This window comes from Hyperolius riggenbachi, chromosome 10, assembly GCF_040937935.1.
Source record: "Hyperolius riggenbachi isolate aHypRig1 chromosome 10, aHypRig1.pri, whole genome shotgun sequence".
NCBI classification, from domain to species: domain Eukaryota; kingdom Metazoa; phylum Chordata; class Amphibia; order Anura; family Hyperoliidae; genus Hyperolius; species Hyperolius riggenbachi.
Genome location: NC_090655.1, coordinates 241,435,538 through 241,455,212, shown reverse-complemented (window position 1 = coordinate 241,455,212; position 19,675 = coordinate 241,435,538). Strand labels below are relative to the sequence as shown.

At 42.9% G+C, this 19,675-nt stretch overlaps 1 protein-coding gene across 1 annotated transcript in view; it reads left to right on the top strand.

Annotated features, from left to right (window-relative positions):
* The window catches only part of LOC137536998 (oocyte zinc finger protein XlCOF7.1-like), a 39,966-nt gene extending 31,938 nt beyond the window's left edge, over positions 1-8,028 (top strand). Inside the window, exons 11-15 of the mRNA XM_068259158.1 lie at positions 2,214-2,345; positions 2,423-2,546; positions 2,681-2,778; positions 2,906-3,533; positions 5,925-8,028. Coding sequence (XP_068115259.1) covers positions 2,214-2,345; positions 2,423-2,546; positions 2,681-2,778; positions 2,906-3,533; positions 5,925-6,997 — 2,055 coding nt within the window. The 3' untranslated portion in view covers positions 6,998-8,028. The remainder of the gene's footprint in view (positions 1-2,213; positions 2,346-2,422; positions 2,547-2,680; positions 2,779-2,905; positions 3,534-5,924) is intronic.
* Positions 8,029-19,675: the final 11,647 nt, after the last annotated feature.

Genomic DNA, 19,675 nt, shown 5'->3' with positions numbered 1-19,675 from the left:
ACACATGGGGGCTGAGTCAGTAAACCATGCTATGACAAATATCACACCTTATCAAAGATATCACACCTTATCAAAGTTAACACGCCTTATCAGAGTAGCACAGCGAGCGTTATGAACTTATGCCTGCTAATTGGCAATGGCACTTGTCCTGCCCTGAGCCCCTGCATTTTCATAGTGCTCGCTATGCTACTCTGATAAGGCGTATTAACTTTGATAAGGTGTGATATCTTTGATAAGGTGTGATATTTACCATAGCACGGTTTAGTGAATCAACCCCATGGTGTGCAGAAAATGCATACAGAAAACTGACAGACGAGTGTGCTCCCAGCCTCAGCTTATTGCACTTGCTCTGTTCATCTCTGATGAAGCAGAACTGGCTTTGCAGACTTTTCCAGCATCCTTACAGTACATCGCACTTGGGGAGGGGTAGAGAGGTTGGGGGCCGGGCGCTCTACACAAGAGCCTGCTGCACACTGAATAGGGACTGTCTACAAATCTGAGCAGATGCAGTCATTAGAACATTTGTGTAGTGAGCAGAAAAGTTTTTTTCTATCCGTGCTATTAGTTTTCATTCTCTCAGGACAGGAGGAAAAAGAAGCATCTCCACCACTGGGCCACCTGCGGCTTCTGACCCTCCCTGTGGCTGCATCCCTTGCAGTGTCTACTGTTATACCCTTGCATCAGGAAACTGGCTGACATCCAGGAGGAGATGGTTGAGAGGCAGGAGGAGGCGTACGTGAGGTGGGGGCAGGGCAAGCTGAAAGACGGCTCTCCCTGCTGCTGCAAAAGTCCCCAGCGTTCTTAAATAATATTCCTCCTTCAATTTGTCGCAACTCGGAGTGAAATGTAATTCAAGGTCTGGCAAGCGTTGCTATGGGGAGCCTAGTTTCGGCACTTGGCACTGAGCGACGTGTGCTGAAACAACCTGCTTTGAGGAGGAGACCTTGTCCATGGTGGAGGGGAAGAAATTGGGTGTATGGAGAGAGATCTGGGGGTCATCGACATATAGCCCAGGGAGAAGATGACTTGGCCGATGGAGGAGGTGTACGTTGAAAACAGTGGAGGACCCAGAACAGAGCCTTGGGGGACTCTGACCTGGGGGGGGGGGGGGGTGTAGTAGAGGAGGAACTATTATTGAAAGAGGTTGTGAAGAGGTGATCAGAGAGGTATGAGAAGATCCAGGCCAGGGCTCTGTTGCAAATGCCTAAGGACTGTAGGGACTGGAGGAGGGGATGGTTCTGCTGTATGAAATGCTGAGGAGAGATCGAGGAGTAGCAGGATGGAGTAGTTTCCTACGGCTTTGGCAAGGCTTTGTTCCTCTTCACTAAATTTTATTGACGGCGTTACCTGTTTGCTTGACAGATTATCAGATTGTCTTGTAATTAAGTAATTCCTGAGTGAAAAAATATAAAATTCTCTTTTTAAAGTGACACTGAAGTGAAAAAAAAGAATGTTATAATGAATTGTATGTATAGTGCGGATAATTAATAGAACATTAGCAGAGAAAAGGGTCTCATATTTTTATTTTTAGTTATATAGCTTTTTATACCATTGCATCATTCTCTAATGTTTGCAGTTTATAAACTACACTCTGTATTTTACACTATGAAACAGAGCAGAGCTAATGAACCTTTGAAATTCCATGTGGTAAAATCTTATCAGAAGTTGTCTTTCATTGTCTCTGTGATGTATAAGTGCTTCAGAAAATAGCACTACTCTCTGACTAAATTAGTCAGAGCACTCAGAGAAGCTCTTTTGCATAGATAACAAGTGCAGTTTCTTAACTCTTCCTGTAATGGAAACAATATGAGAGTTATATCTTTGCTATTAATGTTCTATTTCTTAGCTGTGCTACACATACAATTCATTATATCATAAGTTTATTTTTTACTTTAGGTTACCTTTAACCCCTGGACACAGGGGAAGCATTTCATTCGTATTTACTCTGCACAAACAGCTTAATATTCTAATAATTTCAGAACAGCTATCTTATCAGTTCACTCCTGAGTAAAGAAGAAAAGTTAACTTTAAACCCTTCCAACAATTTGCAAACCATTTATATATATGGTTTCTTAGTTTTATGCTGTGTATAATGTTTTAGCCCAAAGATGAAATTTGAGTGTCAAACCATTTTATTAAAACAAAGACAAGACCAGAGAGGTGAGGAGGATTCTGGGAGGTCACATAACATTGCTGGTGTTTTTTCAATACAGGGATTTCCTCCTGTGAAGTCTGGTGACCAGGTGACAATCACAGTTCCTCCACCTCACTTCCTGGTACCTGAGAGAAACATGAAGAAGATTCTGCAAGTCATCAAAAAGATTACTAAGTTGCTGATGGGAGAGGTGAGCAGTGCTTTGGACATTGGACAGTAATGGCAAGGGAGATGTCTGGATGGTGACTGTGTCATTGTGTGTGTCAGGTTCCTATAGGTTGTCAGGATGTCCCAACCTTCTCCTCCAAGGAGGAGTGGCAGAATGTAGAAGGGCACAAAGACTATTCCAAGGACATTATGATGGAGAACCAGCCACCCCTCACATCACTGGGTAAGAGGAGACTTGTGCTTCTTATTGAGGAGAGGGCAGTATGGAGGGTCCTCCTAGATTCCCTCTCCCCCCCCCCCATCATATTATAAACACATAGAGACGATGTGTTCAGTCAGTGTGTGTGTTTCCGACAGATGGATCCAGTAACAGAAACCCACCAGAGAGCTGTACAGGTCCTCTTTACTCTCAGGATTGTCCACTGGAAGACCACAACTATGCTTGCCATTATCAGGTAGGTGGAACTGAAGGTTTAAAGCTAAAAAGTTACGCCAAACTCTCTAAAATTATACTCTGTGGTTTCAGTTTATTAAATCTTACAATTCTAAAAAAAAGTCTCTTGATTTTTTTTTTTAATATAGAGTGTAGAATTTACTGATCTGAAAACTGATACTGAAGTGAGTCATGTGAAATTTCAACAGCAATCTGAAGTGGAAAGTAAATTAATGAGAAAGGAGGAAGAGACATATGTGAGGAGTGATCAGCAGTCTGTGCAGGAGGGTGACATGATGAGGGCAATTAAAGAGGAAGAACAAGAAATATATGTGATGAGTGATCCACAGTCTACAGAGGAGAGTGACATGATGAGGACAATTAAAGAGGAAGAAGAGACATATGTGAGGAGTGATCAGCAGCCTATGGAGGAGGGCGACATGATGAGGACAATTAAAGAGGAAGAAGAAGAGACATATGTGAGGAGTGATCAGCAGCATATGGAGGAGAGTGACATGATGAGGACAATTAAAGCGGAAGAAGAAGAGACCTGTGTGAGGAGTGATCAGCAGTCTATGGAGGAGGGTGACATGATGGTGCCAATTAAAGAGGAGGAAGATAAGACATATGTAAGAGATGATTGTCTCTATACGGAGGAAGGTGAAATGTTGAGGATAACTAATGAAGGAACGTACATAAGAAGTGATCATCAACCTACAGAAGATAATGACATTCAATCTATTAAAGAAGAAAAATTGCCTCTGAATATTAGCACAGGTAAGTTATAAATACAAAATGCTGAAATAGTTTTTAATTTGCACCTGATGAGGTTAGACTGGACTAATGGTTTAGGGCTGCTGAGATCAGATGAGTGATGAGTTAGTGATGAGTTAAGAGAAGATTTAGGAACAGCAGGTGCAGGTGATGCTTGAAATTTGGGAGCAGTTGAGGTGCATCATAAATTTAATTGTTATATTAATTTGTCATTATTGAGGTAAGCCACCTCCCCTTGTTCTCAATTTTAGTTGTTTTTTTACCAAATTTTATACATTAGAGGGGTGTGTTTGGTCTTCCGTGGCTTTGCTGTACCAGTTTTTTTCATAAGAGAGTTTCACATCTAGTACCTTTCTGGAGATCCGAGTGGAGTTGGGATTGTGAATCTCCACTTATGTGGTTGGCTTCCCTCATTGCAACACACCTTTTGGTTACATATATTGCGCTATTGGGGCTCTTATTATCTCTGTGCTTCCTTTTTAAGGTGTACACTTACCTCCTCTTCATTCAACAAATAAGGAAATACTGTACACCATCTCCATTCCTCAGTATAACAGCATAGTACCAACAAATGAGGGGGAGATACTGTACACCATATGAAAGGCCCATCTCCATTCCTCAGTATAACATCATAGTACCAACACATGAGGAGGAGATACTGTACACCATATGAAAGGCCCATCTCCATTCTTCAGTATAACATCATAGCACCAACACATGAGGAGGAGATACTGTACACCATATGAAAGGCCCATCTCCATTCCTCAGTATAACATCATAGTACCAACAAATGAGGAGGAGATACTGTACACCATATGAAAGGCCCATCTCCATGCGTACGTTAAAAAGGGGCGCTGGGAAAAAAGGGCGCCGGGTTTTTAACGATAATCATGGATAACGTTTAAAAATGTATTGTACTGTATTTCGTTTAAAATTAATGTTTTATAAAGTTATAAATCATTAAATAATGTGCATTAAATCGGCAATTGTAAAAACGTTAATCTTTCGTTTAAATAGTGAAACGTATAATAACGTTAAAAAAAAAAATTTACTAAGTAACCCTCCCTGTACCTACCCCTAACCCCTAGACCCCCCTGTTGATGCCTAAACCTAAGACCCCCCCTGTTGGTGCCTAAGTAACCCTCCCTGTACCTACCCCTAACTCCTAGACCCCCCTGTTAGTGCCTAAACCTAAGACCCCCTGTTGGTGCCTAAACCTAAGACCCCCCTGTTAGTGCCTAAACCTAAGACCCCCCTGTTGGTGCCTAAACCTAAGACCCCCCTGTTGGTGCCTAAACCTAAGACCCCCTGTTGGTGCCTAAACCTAAGACCCCCCTTTTGGTGCCTAAACCTAAGACCCCCTGTTGGTGCCTAAACCTAAGACCCCCCTGTTGGTGCCTAAACCTAAGACCCCCCTGTTGGTGCCTAAACCTAAGACCCCCCTGTTAGTTTTTTCGTTTAAAAATAATGTTAAAAAAAAAAATGTACTGTTTTTCGTTTAAAAATAATGTTTAAAAAAATATTGTACTTTTTTTCGTTTAAAAATAAAATTTAAAAATGTATAAATCATTAAATAATGTGTAATCATGAGAAACAGTAATAAAACATTAAGTCTCCAGGCGCCGCTTTTAAAACGTTATTTTTCTCCGGTGCCCTTTTTTCCTATCGGGCGCCAATTAAACGATATTTATTATAGGAGTGAATGGCGGCGCCCAATTTGTCCACTAGCCTCAGGCGCCCGAATTTACTGTTCCCATCCCCATTCCTCAGTATAACATCATAGCACCAACACATGAGGAGGAGATACTGTACACCATATGAAAGGCCCATCTCCATTCCTCAGTATAACATCATAGTACCAACAAATGAGGAGGAGATACTGTACACCATATGAAAGGCCCATCTCCATTCCTCAGTATAACATCATAGTACCAACAAATGAGGTGGAGATACTGTACACCATATGAAAGGCCCATCTCCATTCCTCAGTATAACATCATAGTACCAACAAATGAGGAGGAGATACTGTACACCATATGAAAGGCCCATCTCCATTCCTCAGTATAACATCATAGCACCAACAAATGAGGAGGAGATATTGCACACCATATGAAAGGCCCATTTATATGCCTCAGTATTGCATCACGGTACCAACAAATGAGGAGATACTGTACACCATATGAAAGGCCCATCTCCTTTACTTAATGTAAAATTATCCTTAGTATACCTACCCTGTGATTTCGTTTATTGTGATGTACTGGTACTTTGTCTTAGCAAGTGGCTCCTACTTTCATGTTGGGATTATATTATATTGACCCATTTGCATTCCATAGATTTGTGAAGGTGTTACTAAGTAGAAATTCAGTTTCTAAAGAAAATGTAATTTCCCTCCAGATAAACATGATGTTGGGAACTCTTCAGAGGGACATCCTCATCCAAGGAATACAGCACCGTTGTCACATCAGACGCGTCACAGTGGTGTCCATCTTTTTTCATGTTCAGAGTGTGGGGAAGGTTTTAATTATAAAACAACCTTTCTTAGACACCAGAGAAGTCACAAAGGCATCCATCCGTTCTCATGCTCTGTGTGTGGGAGATGTTTTAATGACAAAAAAGACCTTCTTAGACACCAGACAAGCCACACAGATGAGCAGCTGTTTTCATGTTCAGAGTGTGGAAAAAGTTTTAATCGTAAAGGAAGCCTTAGTAGACACCAGACAAGTCACACAGGTGAGCGTCCTTTTTCATGTTCAGAGTGTGGGAAATGTTATACTCAGAAAGGAAGCCTTGTTATGCACCAGAGAACTCACACAGGTGAGCGGCCATTCTCATGCTCAGAGTGTGGGAAAGGTTTTGTTAGGAAAGGAGACCTTCTTATACACCAGAGATCTCACACAGGGGAACGTCCATTCTCATGTTCAGAGTGTGGGAAAGGTTTTGTTAGGAAAAGATTCCTTCTTATACACCAGAGAACTCACACAGGTGAGCGCCCATTCTCATGTACAGAGTGTGGGAAAGGTTTTGTTAGGAAAGGAGACCTTCTTGTACACAGGAGAATTCACACAGGGGAACATCCATTCTCATGTTCAGAGTGTGGGAAAGGTTTTAATCTTAAAATACACCTTCTCAGACACCAGAGAAGTCACACAGGCATCTATCCTTTTTCATGTTCAGAATGCGAGAAAGGTTTTGATAGCAAAAAAGACCTTCTGAGACACCAAACAGGCAAGAAGCCTTTTTCATGTTTAGAGTGTGGGAAATGTTTTTCTCAGAAAGGGTGCTTTCTTATACACCAGAGAAGTCACACAGGTAAGCGCCCATTCTCGTGTACAGAGTGTGGGAAACTTTTCAGTATGAAAGGAAATCTTCTTAGGCATCAGAGAATTCACACGGAGAGCGTCCATTTTCATGTACAGAGTGTGGGAAAAAATTTATTCAGAAACACAACTTGCTTAGACACCAGATAAGTCACACAGGCATCCATCCCTTCTCTTGATCTGTGTGTGGGAAAGGCTTTAATGAGAAAAGTGAACTTCAGAGACACCAGAAATCTCACACAGAGGAGCAGCCTTTTTCATGTTCAGAGTGTAGGAAATGTTTGTTTGGAAAGCAAGCCTGGTCTTTTATGAGAAAAGGCACACAGACAAGCAGCTGGTTTCTTTTATTTTTGCCAAAAAAAAAGCTTAATTAAGAAAAGAAAAAGGAAACTAAACACAAACAGCCTATTCAAGTTAGCGTAGTAAAACAAAGTCTACACATAGCAAATTGCCAGAGATAGTTCTGTAAAGTAAGGTCAACCATTGACTGACCATGTCATCAGAACTTAATATTTACTTGACATACACAGTATCTTTAAAGAGGCAAGTTATGATCTTATTATCATAAAACAAATTGCGTATGGTAAGTATCTTCCTGTGCCAGGGGAAAGAGAAAAAAGAATAAGAAGAAATGAGAGTAGAAAGGAAAGAAGGAAAAAGGGAAGGAAGTCAGTGTCAATCTCTCATGTCATCATGAAATCGTTATATTCCTGTGAATATTAGAATTCCACCCACACCAACCAGGTAACAGAATATTAGTCATTTCGGTCCCAGGATAGAAGGATAAACCCTTCCATAGATTCCATAGTGTCCACACGTTTAACCCATGCTTTTATGGAAGGGGGCGTGACGGACTTCCAATTCAGGGGAATCAGAGCCCTAGCAGCATTCACCATATGATTGTAAGCCTTTGGCCTCTAGATTGTAAGCCTTCGGGCAGGGTCCTCCTCCTTTTGTGTCCTACCTGATCATGCACCTTCATTACTGTGCACCCATGCTATGCATCTGAGTGAAGCTAACTTGCCTAATCTCCATGCTCCCCTCTAGTGACTAAGCATTACCTTGTACTCATACTGTGCGGCATGATCTGGTCTTTCTTGTATTCAGGTATTGTCATTTTGCTGTATGTTGCCCCTAAATATTGTATGTATCCCTATTTATTGTCCAACGCTGCGTAATATATCGGCGCTTTATAAATACAATAAATAAATATGAATTACCAGGGATTTTTTTTTATACGATTTCACAATATCTAAAGTATCATGTAATCAGCTGATGGACTTGCCTCAAGTGGGGCTTAATTAGCGGGCATGAACATAAAATGTGGAACATGGTTCCATCGTGCAAACCACATCTCCAGCAAAGTGGAGACACAGAAGGATAGATCTTATGCAAATCTAATAGTGTTCTATATCACCTGGAAATAATCCTATATCCGAGTTCCTGATTGTTAACACACAGGGACCCCCTACGGTTCAACATAAAAATCTTCTGCCATTGCTCCTCAGCAATCATTTTCCCCAGATCCCCTTCCAATTGATCCTGAAATTTTAATTTGATGGATCCTGGTTTCCTTAGGAGCAATTGATTCAAAAGAGAGATTAAATGTCCGGGTTTGTTATCAGCAAGAATAAGATTCGCAAAAGCTGTCAAGCTCATGGACCAATCAAATTTACTCCTTAATGAGTTCAGGAAATGTCCGATTTGAAAAAAATGCTATTGGGTAAGGGTAGCATCCTCTCTAAGAGCTGCCAGATCTGAAAAGGATTTGACTGTATCTCGAGTGATAAAGTCATGAACTCTCGGGCAACTTCCAGAAGGTAATTTCTGTCAATAGGGATATCAGTAGCAGGGGGAAAGGATGGTTTGTCACAAAGAGGTGTCAGACTACCCAGGAAAGATATACTAGGATGTATAACAGAGGTGCCAACCTAGTATAAAAACAGTTTAAAAAGAGGAGGTAGTGGTGGACTTGCCTTCTCCAAGAAGACACCAAAGATTGTTGGTTTATAGTAAAAAACAATTTATTCACAATACTCCAAAAGTGCAATGCGTTTTGCAGGTTTAATCCCGCTTCATCAGGCAATAACAACTGAGTAATAACAACAGAGTAATAGCATATAGGGTCAGTAGAAGAACCAAGCACCTTGATAGAGGCTTGTGGTTCTTCTACTGACCCTATATGCTATTACTCCGTTGTTATTGCCTGATGAAGCAGGATTAATTCTGCAAAATACATTGCACTTTTGGAGTATTGGGAATAAATTGTTGTTTACTATAATCCAACAATCTTTGGTGTCTTCTTGGAGGAGGTAAGTCCACCACTACCTCCTCTTTTTAAACTGTTTTTAAACATTTTTATACTACATTGGCGCCTCTGTTATACATCCTAGTATACTGTCTAGTCCACCCTTGGTGGAGGGGTGTTGCCCCATCTTTCAGATCTACAGCGAGTGACTTCTTAACCTGAGTGGGGTCAGGTTTAACCCCCCACCTGCCATTGCAGTGGCTGCCTTTGTGGTAACCTTGGTTTGTGAGTATTGATGCTTAGTGATTATAATCTTATGTCAAGACTTACTACACTATACCCGGGAAGAATGCTGAACCAACCGGCGCCAGGCTTCTAGGTAGTGTTTTAATGGGTGCCATCATCAGGGGGTTACCCCATGCAATTAGATCACGTTCTGAGCAGTCAACCAATCCCACAGCCTGTGAACTCAACCCAGCCGATTCTTGTTCAATTAAAACCCAGGCTTTAGGTGCTTCAAAATTGGTCCATTCAACCACCCTACAGAGTTGAGAGGACATGTGATATTTGTGAAGATTTGGGGGGGCCATTCCCTCTTCATCTTTTGGTAGCGATAAGGTCTGGTGTTTTATCCTAGGGAGGTTTGTTTCTCTAAATGAATTTATTGATATGTTTCTGGAGGTCTCTAATATAAGCAGGTGGCAGGATAAGAGACGGGCATTGTCTGACATACAGGAAGCGAGGCAGGAGATTCATCTTCACTGAAGCCAAACAGCCAAAATAGGAAAGACTTTTCTGCTGTCTCCAAATTAACAGATCTGCCTTCAGTTTGTTACCTATCCTGGTACAGTTCAAGGGATAGAAGTCCTTCAGATTAGAAGGAATATTGATGCCAAAGTATTTAAGGGAGTCACCAGCCCAGGAGAAAGCAAAGGAGGATTTGCAAAGGCAAACTAAAGAACCATCAAGGGACACATTAAGGGCTTGTGACTTATTAAAGTTAATTTCAAAGTTGGAAATGGATGCAAACTCCTTGAATCTTTTAATAAGGTTAGGCAGCAACGTCAGTGGATCTTGGAGTTAAAATAAAAGATCATCAGCGAAAGCTGCGACGATTAAGAGGAACCCATTTGAAGTCCCTTGATAGATCTATCTTCACGAATAGCATTAAGGGAAGGTTCAAGCGTAAGAATATACATTAGTGGGGAAGGGGGGCAGCCCTGCCTCATAGCATTCCCAGTTGTTAAAAGCCCTGACAAAAACTTGAGTATAACAGTTCTATCCACTGTCTTATGGATGTGCCCAGCCCAAGGTTTGACAGGGTGGCGCGCATATAGCCCCACACTACCCTGACAAATGCTTTTTCGGCATCGGTGGACAGGAGAAAAGGTCCAATATGCCATTATTCCCACCCTTCTCATTGCATTATCCTTAGCCTCCCATCCAGGAACAAAGCCAGGTTGGTCTAAACCTACTGTATATGACCAGGAATGAAGGGGAGAAGTCTGTTGGCTTGTATCTTGGCTAGTAATTTGGCATTTAAATTGGCCTGTAGCTCGAGCATAGTTGGGCATCTTTCCCAGGCTTTGGTATCACTGAAATGTGTGCCTGCAGAAATTTACGAGATGGGATAGTTGAAGGTGAGATCTAATTAAATGCAGAGACAAAGGCTGGTGCTAGTAAAGTTCTAAAATATTTGTAGTATTGGGAAGTGAGTCCATCAGGGCCAGGGGCTTTGTCAGGCTTTAAAGGACCACTATCGTGAAAAAAGTAGGCAGTTAAAATCTGACAGAACCGACAGGTTTTGGACTAGACCATCTCCTCAGGGTTTTCTTTGTTTTTTTCAAAAGCATTTTCTGAACAGCAGTTTAACTGCCACAATAGTAAGATACCAGCCAGCCTCCCTACTCACTTGCACACTATTTTGTCAGTCAGACTGCTGCTTAGGAAATGCTGTTGAAAACAAAGCAAACCCAGAGAATCCCCCATGAGGATATGAACTAGCCCAAAACTTGTCAGATTTTAACTGCCTACTTTTTTCTCGATAATGTTCCTTTAAGGCTTTCACTGCTATCAATAATTCATCAGTCGTCAAAGGTGCTTCAAGGTCCTCTTTGTCAGATTGGGACAGATTCAAAGGCTTGACATATTTTTGAAGGAATTCAGCAATTTTTACCTCTCTGTTAAGGTGGCCACTAATGGTCCAATTTGTAGCAAAAAAATCATTTGAGCGATCAGAAATTCTGATCAGATTGGTTGTAAATAATCTCTATTGATGGGCACCATCAATTATGAACGATCATAAAAACAGTTGTCCAATTGGATTTTCGTCAAACCAAAATAAGGTTTTTCTTGTTGGTTGTGATAGATAGGAAGCAAAGATTGGTGCATTGATGGTCTACTGAACAATTTACCTTCCGATCAGAATTTCTGATTGCTCAAACAATTTTTCACTAGAAATTGGATTGTTAGTGGCCAACTTAAGTAGAAGCTTGCAATTCGGGAGACCATGTAGGGCAGTGATGGCTAACCTTGGCACTCCAGCTGTGACAAAACTACAAATCCCATCATGCCTCGGCCTCCCTGAGTTATGCTTAGAGCTGTCAGAGTATTGCAATGCCTCATGGGACTTGTAGTTCCAACCCCAGCTGGAGTGCCAAGGTTAGCCATCACTGGTGTAGGGAAATGATAGAGGGAAAGGTAATATTTCCTGATCTCCTCCACTATGTCTTCGGATCTAACTAGCTTACGTTGTCCACGATGGAGGAGATGTTCGAATATGTAATGTACATAATGTATGTAATATGTAATGCTTCGTAAGAGATCTTGCTAAGTATTTGCCACTTTTGTTTCTCATTTCATAAAATAGTCTCTTCCCTGCCATCACCTTCCACTTAGCAACTGTAAAGGAGATTATGTAATTTCAGTCTAGTCACAGTCAGTTCCTCCAAAGTTTGACAAGCCAAGGTCTGTTTATGAAGTGCCTCTAGCCTAGCAATATCAGCAGACACTCACAGAGGCACAAGGCTGAGTCATAGACACTTGTTGCTGTATGCTCCATCCCCTATTGCCTGATGAAGCTGGGCCACACCTGCACAACGCGTTGCTTTGACCCTTTGGAGTGTATATAAATACATTTGCTTGTTGATATAATATCAACCTGTTTTTGTGTCTGCTTGGAGGAGGTAAGTCCATCACTGCCTCCCCATTTTTTAAAAAGTTTTAGCTACTTTTATTCTTTTGCTGCCTCTGTTAATTTCCACAATATCAGCAGACAGTGCAGGGATACCTTCTTCCCGCTCCTGTTTGAGCTTAGCCCCCATCCAAATGAAGTGACCCCTAACCACTGCTTAGTGCACCTCCCATTCTGTCAATTTAGAAACCTCCAGGGCGTTGTTTTGCTCAAAGTATGAAATAAGGGAATGAGAGATTTCCTGAACTCCGCATCTCTCGGCCAATAGATTAAGTTTCCAGTTCTAAGTTTTAGTCGTTTGTTCGGGTAATATTAATGTAATAAAAATAGGAGCATGGTCAGAGATCATTTTGTACCCTATTTCTGTGAGACAAACTAAGGACAAATCTCGCTGTGTCACAAAAAAAGTAGTATTGTGAGTACTTGTTATGTATTGATGAAAAAAAGTATAGTCTTTGTCAACCGAATGAGCTATCCACTTGGGGTCCATAAGCGTCAACTGTTGTAGGTTTTTCTTGATATGTTTAAGGGCTCGTTTCCATGCAGTGCAGATCCTTGTGGCTCCGAGTGTCAATCCAGACGGGGGGGGGGGGGGTATCACGGACTGAAGCACCCCGCAATGCAGCAAACCTTGCGTGGCAATTCAGTGGTGAATCGCCGCGCATGAATGGAAACGGCAGACAGTGCTGTCTATGCATTGTCTGTCCCTGCGATTGTGTTTACTTAAGCGCGCATGAAAGCGCACTATGGCCCCATATGCAATTAACTTTTTCTCCTGCGTTTTTCTCCTGGGTGATATTTTTAAACACGTCAATAAAATGCCTTTTAAGCCATCAGCAAGCATGGAAATACTCAACATAATTTTGATAGTACTTTCCCCCCTACTTTTTAGTACTTTTTCAGTTGAAAAGTGCTGGGAAGTTATTTTAAATAGAAGATGAAAAGTTATCTCCTAGGAGAAAACTCGGGAGAAAAAAGTAATTGCATATGGCCTATGTGGGAATGAGCCCTTAGGGCTCTATAAGCGAGAATGGAAGTGCCATTAGAGTAATCTAACAGTGGTTGCGAAGGGACATTGAAGTCTCCACCTAATATCAGGATACTTTGGCAGAACCCCATCAGTTTAGACATCACAGACGTAATAAAGGAGGGCTGCTTGCTGTTAGGAGCGTATGCTGTTGCTAGGGAGATCACGTCTTATGCCAGTTTTCCCCTTCATGAAAAGAAAACGACCCTCGCCATCCCTCTCCACCTCCTCCAGCCCAACAGGAATATCCCTTTGTATAAAAATGGAAACTCCTTTAGTCTTAAAGTAAAGGTCTAAGCAAAAACAAAAAACAAAAGATCCACTTACCTGGGGCTTCCTCCAGCCGCTTGCAGCCGTCCTGTGCCCTCGCCGCAGCTTCGGTGGCTCCCGGTCTCCTACACTGGTAAAGCTGACCTCGGCAGGTCAGATTCCGGGTCGGCTGCTGCTGCATTCCATGGCGCAGGTCACGTGGTCTCACTGACGTCAATAGGATGGTACTGCGCGAATGAGAAAAAAAAGCTTTAGATTTTTCGAGACAACTGATCGTTTATATCGAAATTGGTATGAAATTGAATCTTTTAATTGTATGGTGTGTGGCCACCTTAAGAGCCAGTGGAGGTAGAGTGGAATGCCAAAGGGAATCTGCGATCAAATTTAGTCTGAATATGGTGGGACCTCAGGTGAGTTTCCTTCAGAAAAGCTATATGGATCTTCTTTCTCTGCAAGAGGTCCAAACTGGAAGTACTGTAGGTCCTAAGCAGCTTTTTTCTTGTTCAGATTGTGGGAAATGTTCTAAAGGACAACTGTAAGGAAAGGTATATGGAGGCTGCCATATGTATTTCCTTTTAAAGAATACCCGTGGTGACATGTGACATGATGAGATAGACATGGGTATGTACAGTGCCTAGCACACACATAACTATGCTGTGTTCCTTTTTTTCTTTCTCTGCCTGAAAGAGTTAAATATCAGGTATGTAAGTGGCTGACTCAGTCCTGACTCCTGACTACAGCGTGACCCTCACTGATAAGAAGTTCCAACTATAAAACACTCTACTAGCAGAAAATGGCTTCTGAAAGCAGGAAAGAGATAAACGGAGTCAATAGTTCATAAAATTTAGCTCTGGCATACTTCAATGAATGTGTCATTGAGCAAAAACAACAAAACAGTTACAACTTAAAACATAGATTTAAACATAAAATAAAATTGTAGGATATCTTGAAAAGTCATTTTTAGGAGAAGGACTTTGCTTATTTCATTCGTTTATTTTCGCCTCGGGTGTCCTTTAAAGCGGTATCGTCACCATAAAAATCAAATTTCAACAGCAACTGGTCTGAGTGTATTAAGTGATAAAGATGCTAATCCTGCATTCAAAACGTTCAAAACTTTTTCTGCTGTTAGGATTTGGAGTTATCACATACTTAAGGAACACTGGCCCTTTAGTAGTCGTGCCAAAGAATTGCATGCTGGGGGTTCTTTTTATCTATAATCTATTCCTCCTCTTTCCTTTATTTCCCTGCCAGCTTCTTATCTGAAACCTAATCCCCTACTCACTTGTGTCTACAAGCAAGGCTGAGGCGACTCAGTGATTGGAGGAGACAAGAAAAAAGTAAAGGGCAGAAATGACATCACGAGTTAGCCTTAACTGTGGGCAAAAGACATGGCCCCCACCAGGAACAGAATTCTCGTAATTTACTATATAACATTCACTGAAATCAAAACGTGGACAGTATAATACATGTGTTATGTAAGTAGATCAAATATGTATCTACTTACATATGTGTTTTTTTTTCCCTGGCATAGTATGGCTGATCCTACTGCTTTAAGCAATGCCAGTTGCCTGGCTATCCTGTTGATCCTTTGCCTCTAATACTTTTAGCCATAGGCCCTGAACAAGCATGCAGCAGATCAGGTGTTTCTGACAATATTTTCAGATCTGAGAAGAGTAGCTGCATGCTTGTTTCTGGTGTGATTCCTGCAGCCAAATAGACCAGCAGAGCTGCCAGGAAACTGGTATAGTTTAAAAGGAAATAAATATGTCAGCCTTCACATACCTCTCACTACAGTTGTCCTTTAAATATAAAAGAAGACTTCCTATACACCAGAGAAGTCACACGGGCATCTTTGCTTTATCGTTTTCAGAGTGTGTGAAAGGTTTTAGTGATAAATGTTATTTTCTAAGACATCAGAAAACTCACACAGGCGAGTGACCCTTTCCATGTTCAGAGAGCAGGAAATTCAGAAAGTAAACCTAGTTACGCACCAGAGAAGTCACAGGTGAGCACCCATTCTCATGTTCAAAATGTAGGAAAAGCATTGGTAGTAAAGTAGAGCCACAGATACACCAGAGAACACCCTTTTCATGCATATAATGTGGGAAATGCTTTTCTCACAGAGGACACCTACTTTCACATGAAAAAAGTCACACAGCTGAGCATCTATTTAAATTATTGAGTTTGGGAAATCTTTCTGTGTGAAAGGAGACATTGACCTGATGCAGGAAACCATGGTAATATTGCTGTGCTTAGACATCGCATGGCAATATTACCCTTACTGTGTACTGCCAGTTATTCTATAAGCGCAATCCGCGGTACTCGACTACCATGACTGTTGCTAAGGTAACGCACGCTAATAACGGTAATGCTCGTTAATGACGCGCCTTACCATAGCAATGTGAGAATAACTGTCTGCAGCTGCCTGAGCTGTTACATTTCTAAACAGAGAAGGATAAATGCGCTCATTTGCAGCTAGCAGCCATGTGGATTGTGGTAGTGGATGTAAGACTCATGTGACTCACAGGTGGATTATGGGTAACTGGAAATATGCCAGCTGGATTCTGTGTATAAATAAGTTCAGTAGCTCCTTAGATGGCTTGCTGCATTCCAGATATCATATGGCTGGTAAGAGAGAGATAGGATGGTAATGTACAGAAATTATACTTTGTCTGTTTTTTGATGACCAATACTGCCGTTATCTTATCACTGTCTTACAGTTTCACAAGATTATGTCATAAGTCATTCTGTGAATGTGACAATTTTACATGTATGTGAATGTATTAAAGATACCTTTTTAGGGGAACAAATGTATGCCTATATTTTTAAGAGAATAAACGTTCTCATAGAAGATAGCATCTCCTTATATGTGCCTTGTTCTACACCACAGCCTTTCTTTCAGCTACATTCTCTTTAGAGGAGGGACAGCTAGTGACATGAATCACTTCCCTTATGCCATTTTAGCAGTGCAACCAATGGGAGTACAGTTCTTGCTGGTACTTCAGTTACCAATGCATACTGTGGAAACTGTAATGACATAACATGGACTGTAATATATAATTGTCCTCACATCTTAAGTAACAGTCCAGTTTGGCTCAAGAACAATGCAGGAGAAGGTAGGTCTGCAGCTCATCATCCAATCAGCAGACAGGATCACTAGCAGCAACCTCCCCTCCCTATAGGAGCTACACAACAGCTGATGAAAAAAAAGAGCCAACAAGATGGCCACTGACCCCCACCCCCTGCCCGCTCCATCTTCCATCACCTTCCTTCAGGAATCCAGTACAATGAATATCCCGCACTCCCCTGGTATATGACTGCACAAGCCCAAATGGGGGTGACTGACTGCAAACGAACTATGTCCTTAAAATATTACAATCAAGGCTAGCACTTACTAGGTGTTTGACTGTTATTCAAAGAGAACGGCATAAACCAACCTTTTAATTTTTTGTATTTGCATTTTCTTTATATAAACCAACATTTTCAAACCTTGTTCTTCACAGAGATTAGGTCCGACCAGATACATTTTAGATAAAATAATCAAGTAGTTACATGACTCATGATAATTCATCAAGTAGTCAAATGGCAGCAGATTTTCCGACAAAATGCAATCAGATTGGCGGCAGATTTCCTCACAAAATGCAATCAAATTGGCAGCAGATATGCCCACAAAATGCAATCAGATTGGCGGCAGATTTCCCAACAAAATACAATCAGATTGGCAGCAGATATCCCCACAAAATGCAATCAGATTGGCAGCAGATACCCCCACAAAATGCAATCAGATTGGCGGCAGATATCCCCATTAAATGCAATCAGATTGGCAGCAGATACCCCCACTAAATGCAATTAGATTGGCAGCAGATACCCCCACAAAATGCAATCAGATTGGCAGCAGATTTCCCCACAAAATGCAATTAGATTGGCGGCAGATTTCCCAACAAAATACAATCAGATTGGTGGCAGATATCCCCACAAAATGCAATTATATTGGCGGCAGATATCCCCACAAAGGCAGGTCCCCAGTTAGTGGGGGCCCCCATGCTGGAAGGGAGGTCAGCGGGCACAGAGTGGCGGGGAGGGGGGAAGCTTCCCCCCCTCTCACCTAGAGCCCCCCCCCTTCCGCGCTCCCCCCAGTTAGGTTAGGTATGCAGGTCTTAGTGCCCCATGCATGCTGGAAGGGGGGCAGCAGGCACAGAGCGGCGGGGAGGAGGAGAAGCTTCCCCCCCTCCCTCACCTAGAGCCCCCCCTTCCGCGCTCCCCCCCAGTTAGGTATGCAGGTCTCAGTGCCCCATGTATGCTGGAAGGGGGGCAGCAGGCACAGAGCGGTGGGGAGGGGGGAAGCTTCCCCCCCTCTCACCTAGAGCCCCCCCCTTCCGCGCTCCCCCCAGTTAGGTATGCAGGTCTCAGTGCCCCATACATGCTGGAAGGGGGGCAGTGGGCACAGAGCAGCGGGGAGGGAGGGAAGCCTCCCCCCCTCCCTCACCTAGGGGAGGGAGGGAAGCCTCCCCCGCCCTTCCATGCCCCCCCCCCCCTCCAGAATTTCACCCAGCAGTGGCAACGAGCAGGAATCACTTACCAGCATCAGATCGATAGCTCTGCATGCCGCTGCTGGTCTCCATCTCCTGCACTGCTGTCCAATCACGCTCTCACAGGAAGTACTTGCGCGAATGTGATTGGATAGCGTGACGTCAGTGCAGGAGACCAGCCCAGCGGCACGCAGAGCTATCGATGCCGGTAAGCTATTCCCCGCTGCTGCCGCTGGCTGTCTGCAATTCTGGAGGGGTGGGGAGCACGGAAGGGGGGGCCCCTAGGTGAGGGAGGGGGGACGCTTCCCCCCTCCCGCCGCTCTGTGCACAATTTCCCCCTTCCTGCGCTGTGCCCCCTCCTTCTCAGCTCTGGGGCCCCCAGAAGGCAGGGCGGCCGGGGCCCACCGATGGAAAAATCGGTGGTTCGGTTCCTCAGTCCGAGCCTGGTTAGCGCTCTCGCCTTGCATCGCTGAGTCCCTGGTTCGAATCCCAGCATAGTGGTTAGCGCTCTCGCGTTGGGGTAGTTGTTAGCACTCTCGCCTTGCAGCGCTGGGTCCCTGGTTCGAATCCCAGCATAGTGGTTAGCTCTCTCGCGTTGGGGTAGTTGTTAGCACTCTCGCCTTGCAGCGCTGAGTCCCTGGTTCGAATCCCAGCATAGTGGTTAGCGCTCTTGCGTTGGGGTAGTTGTTAGCACTCTCGCCTTGCAGTGCTGGGTCCCTGGTTCGAATCCCAGCATAGTGGTTAGCGCTTTCGCGTTGGGGTAGTTGTTAGCACTCTCGCCTTGCAGCACTGGTTCCCTTGTTTCGAATCCCAGCCTGGTGAACATTTGCAAGGAGTTTGTATGTTCTCCCTGTGTCTGCGTGGGTTTCCTCTGGGCACTCTGGTTTCCTCCCACATCCCAAAAACATATAGATAAGTTAATTGGCTTCCCCCTAAATTTGCCCTAGACTACGATACATACACAATACATATATAGACATATGACTACGATAGGGACAAGGTTATGAGCTCCTTCGAGGGACAGTCAGTGACAAGATTATATATATACTCTGTACAGTGCTGCGGAAGATGTCGGCACTATAGAAATACTAAATAATAATAATAATAATCTTAGATGAAAGGTCCTTAGCACAGAGGGAAAGGTTTCAAGGAGAGACCTGGATCCGGTTGAACTCTCCAATAGAATGAAGGCCTATATTGACAAAACAAACCTTCCCACCATAGATCCAGAGAAGACTAAAGAACTAGTAGAGAACTTTTCCAAAGCAAAAATCCCTTCTGGTATCGCCTCCTTGAAACCAGGTAAGTGTCCAGGCCCTAATGGTTATTTCACCATATTCTATACAATGTTTGCCATGGAACTAGCCTCCTTGATGACTAAGGTCTTTAATTCTATCTCTGACACCAATCCTTTCCCATACAGGCTTTACAGGCACATATCGTTGTAATTCCAAAGAGCGGTAAAGACCTCAATTCTTGCAGCAGTTATCGGCCCATTTCCCTTATCAATTTAGATTTCACGGTCTACTCTAATGCTAGGTGCACACCATACAATTTCCTG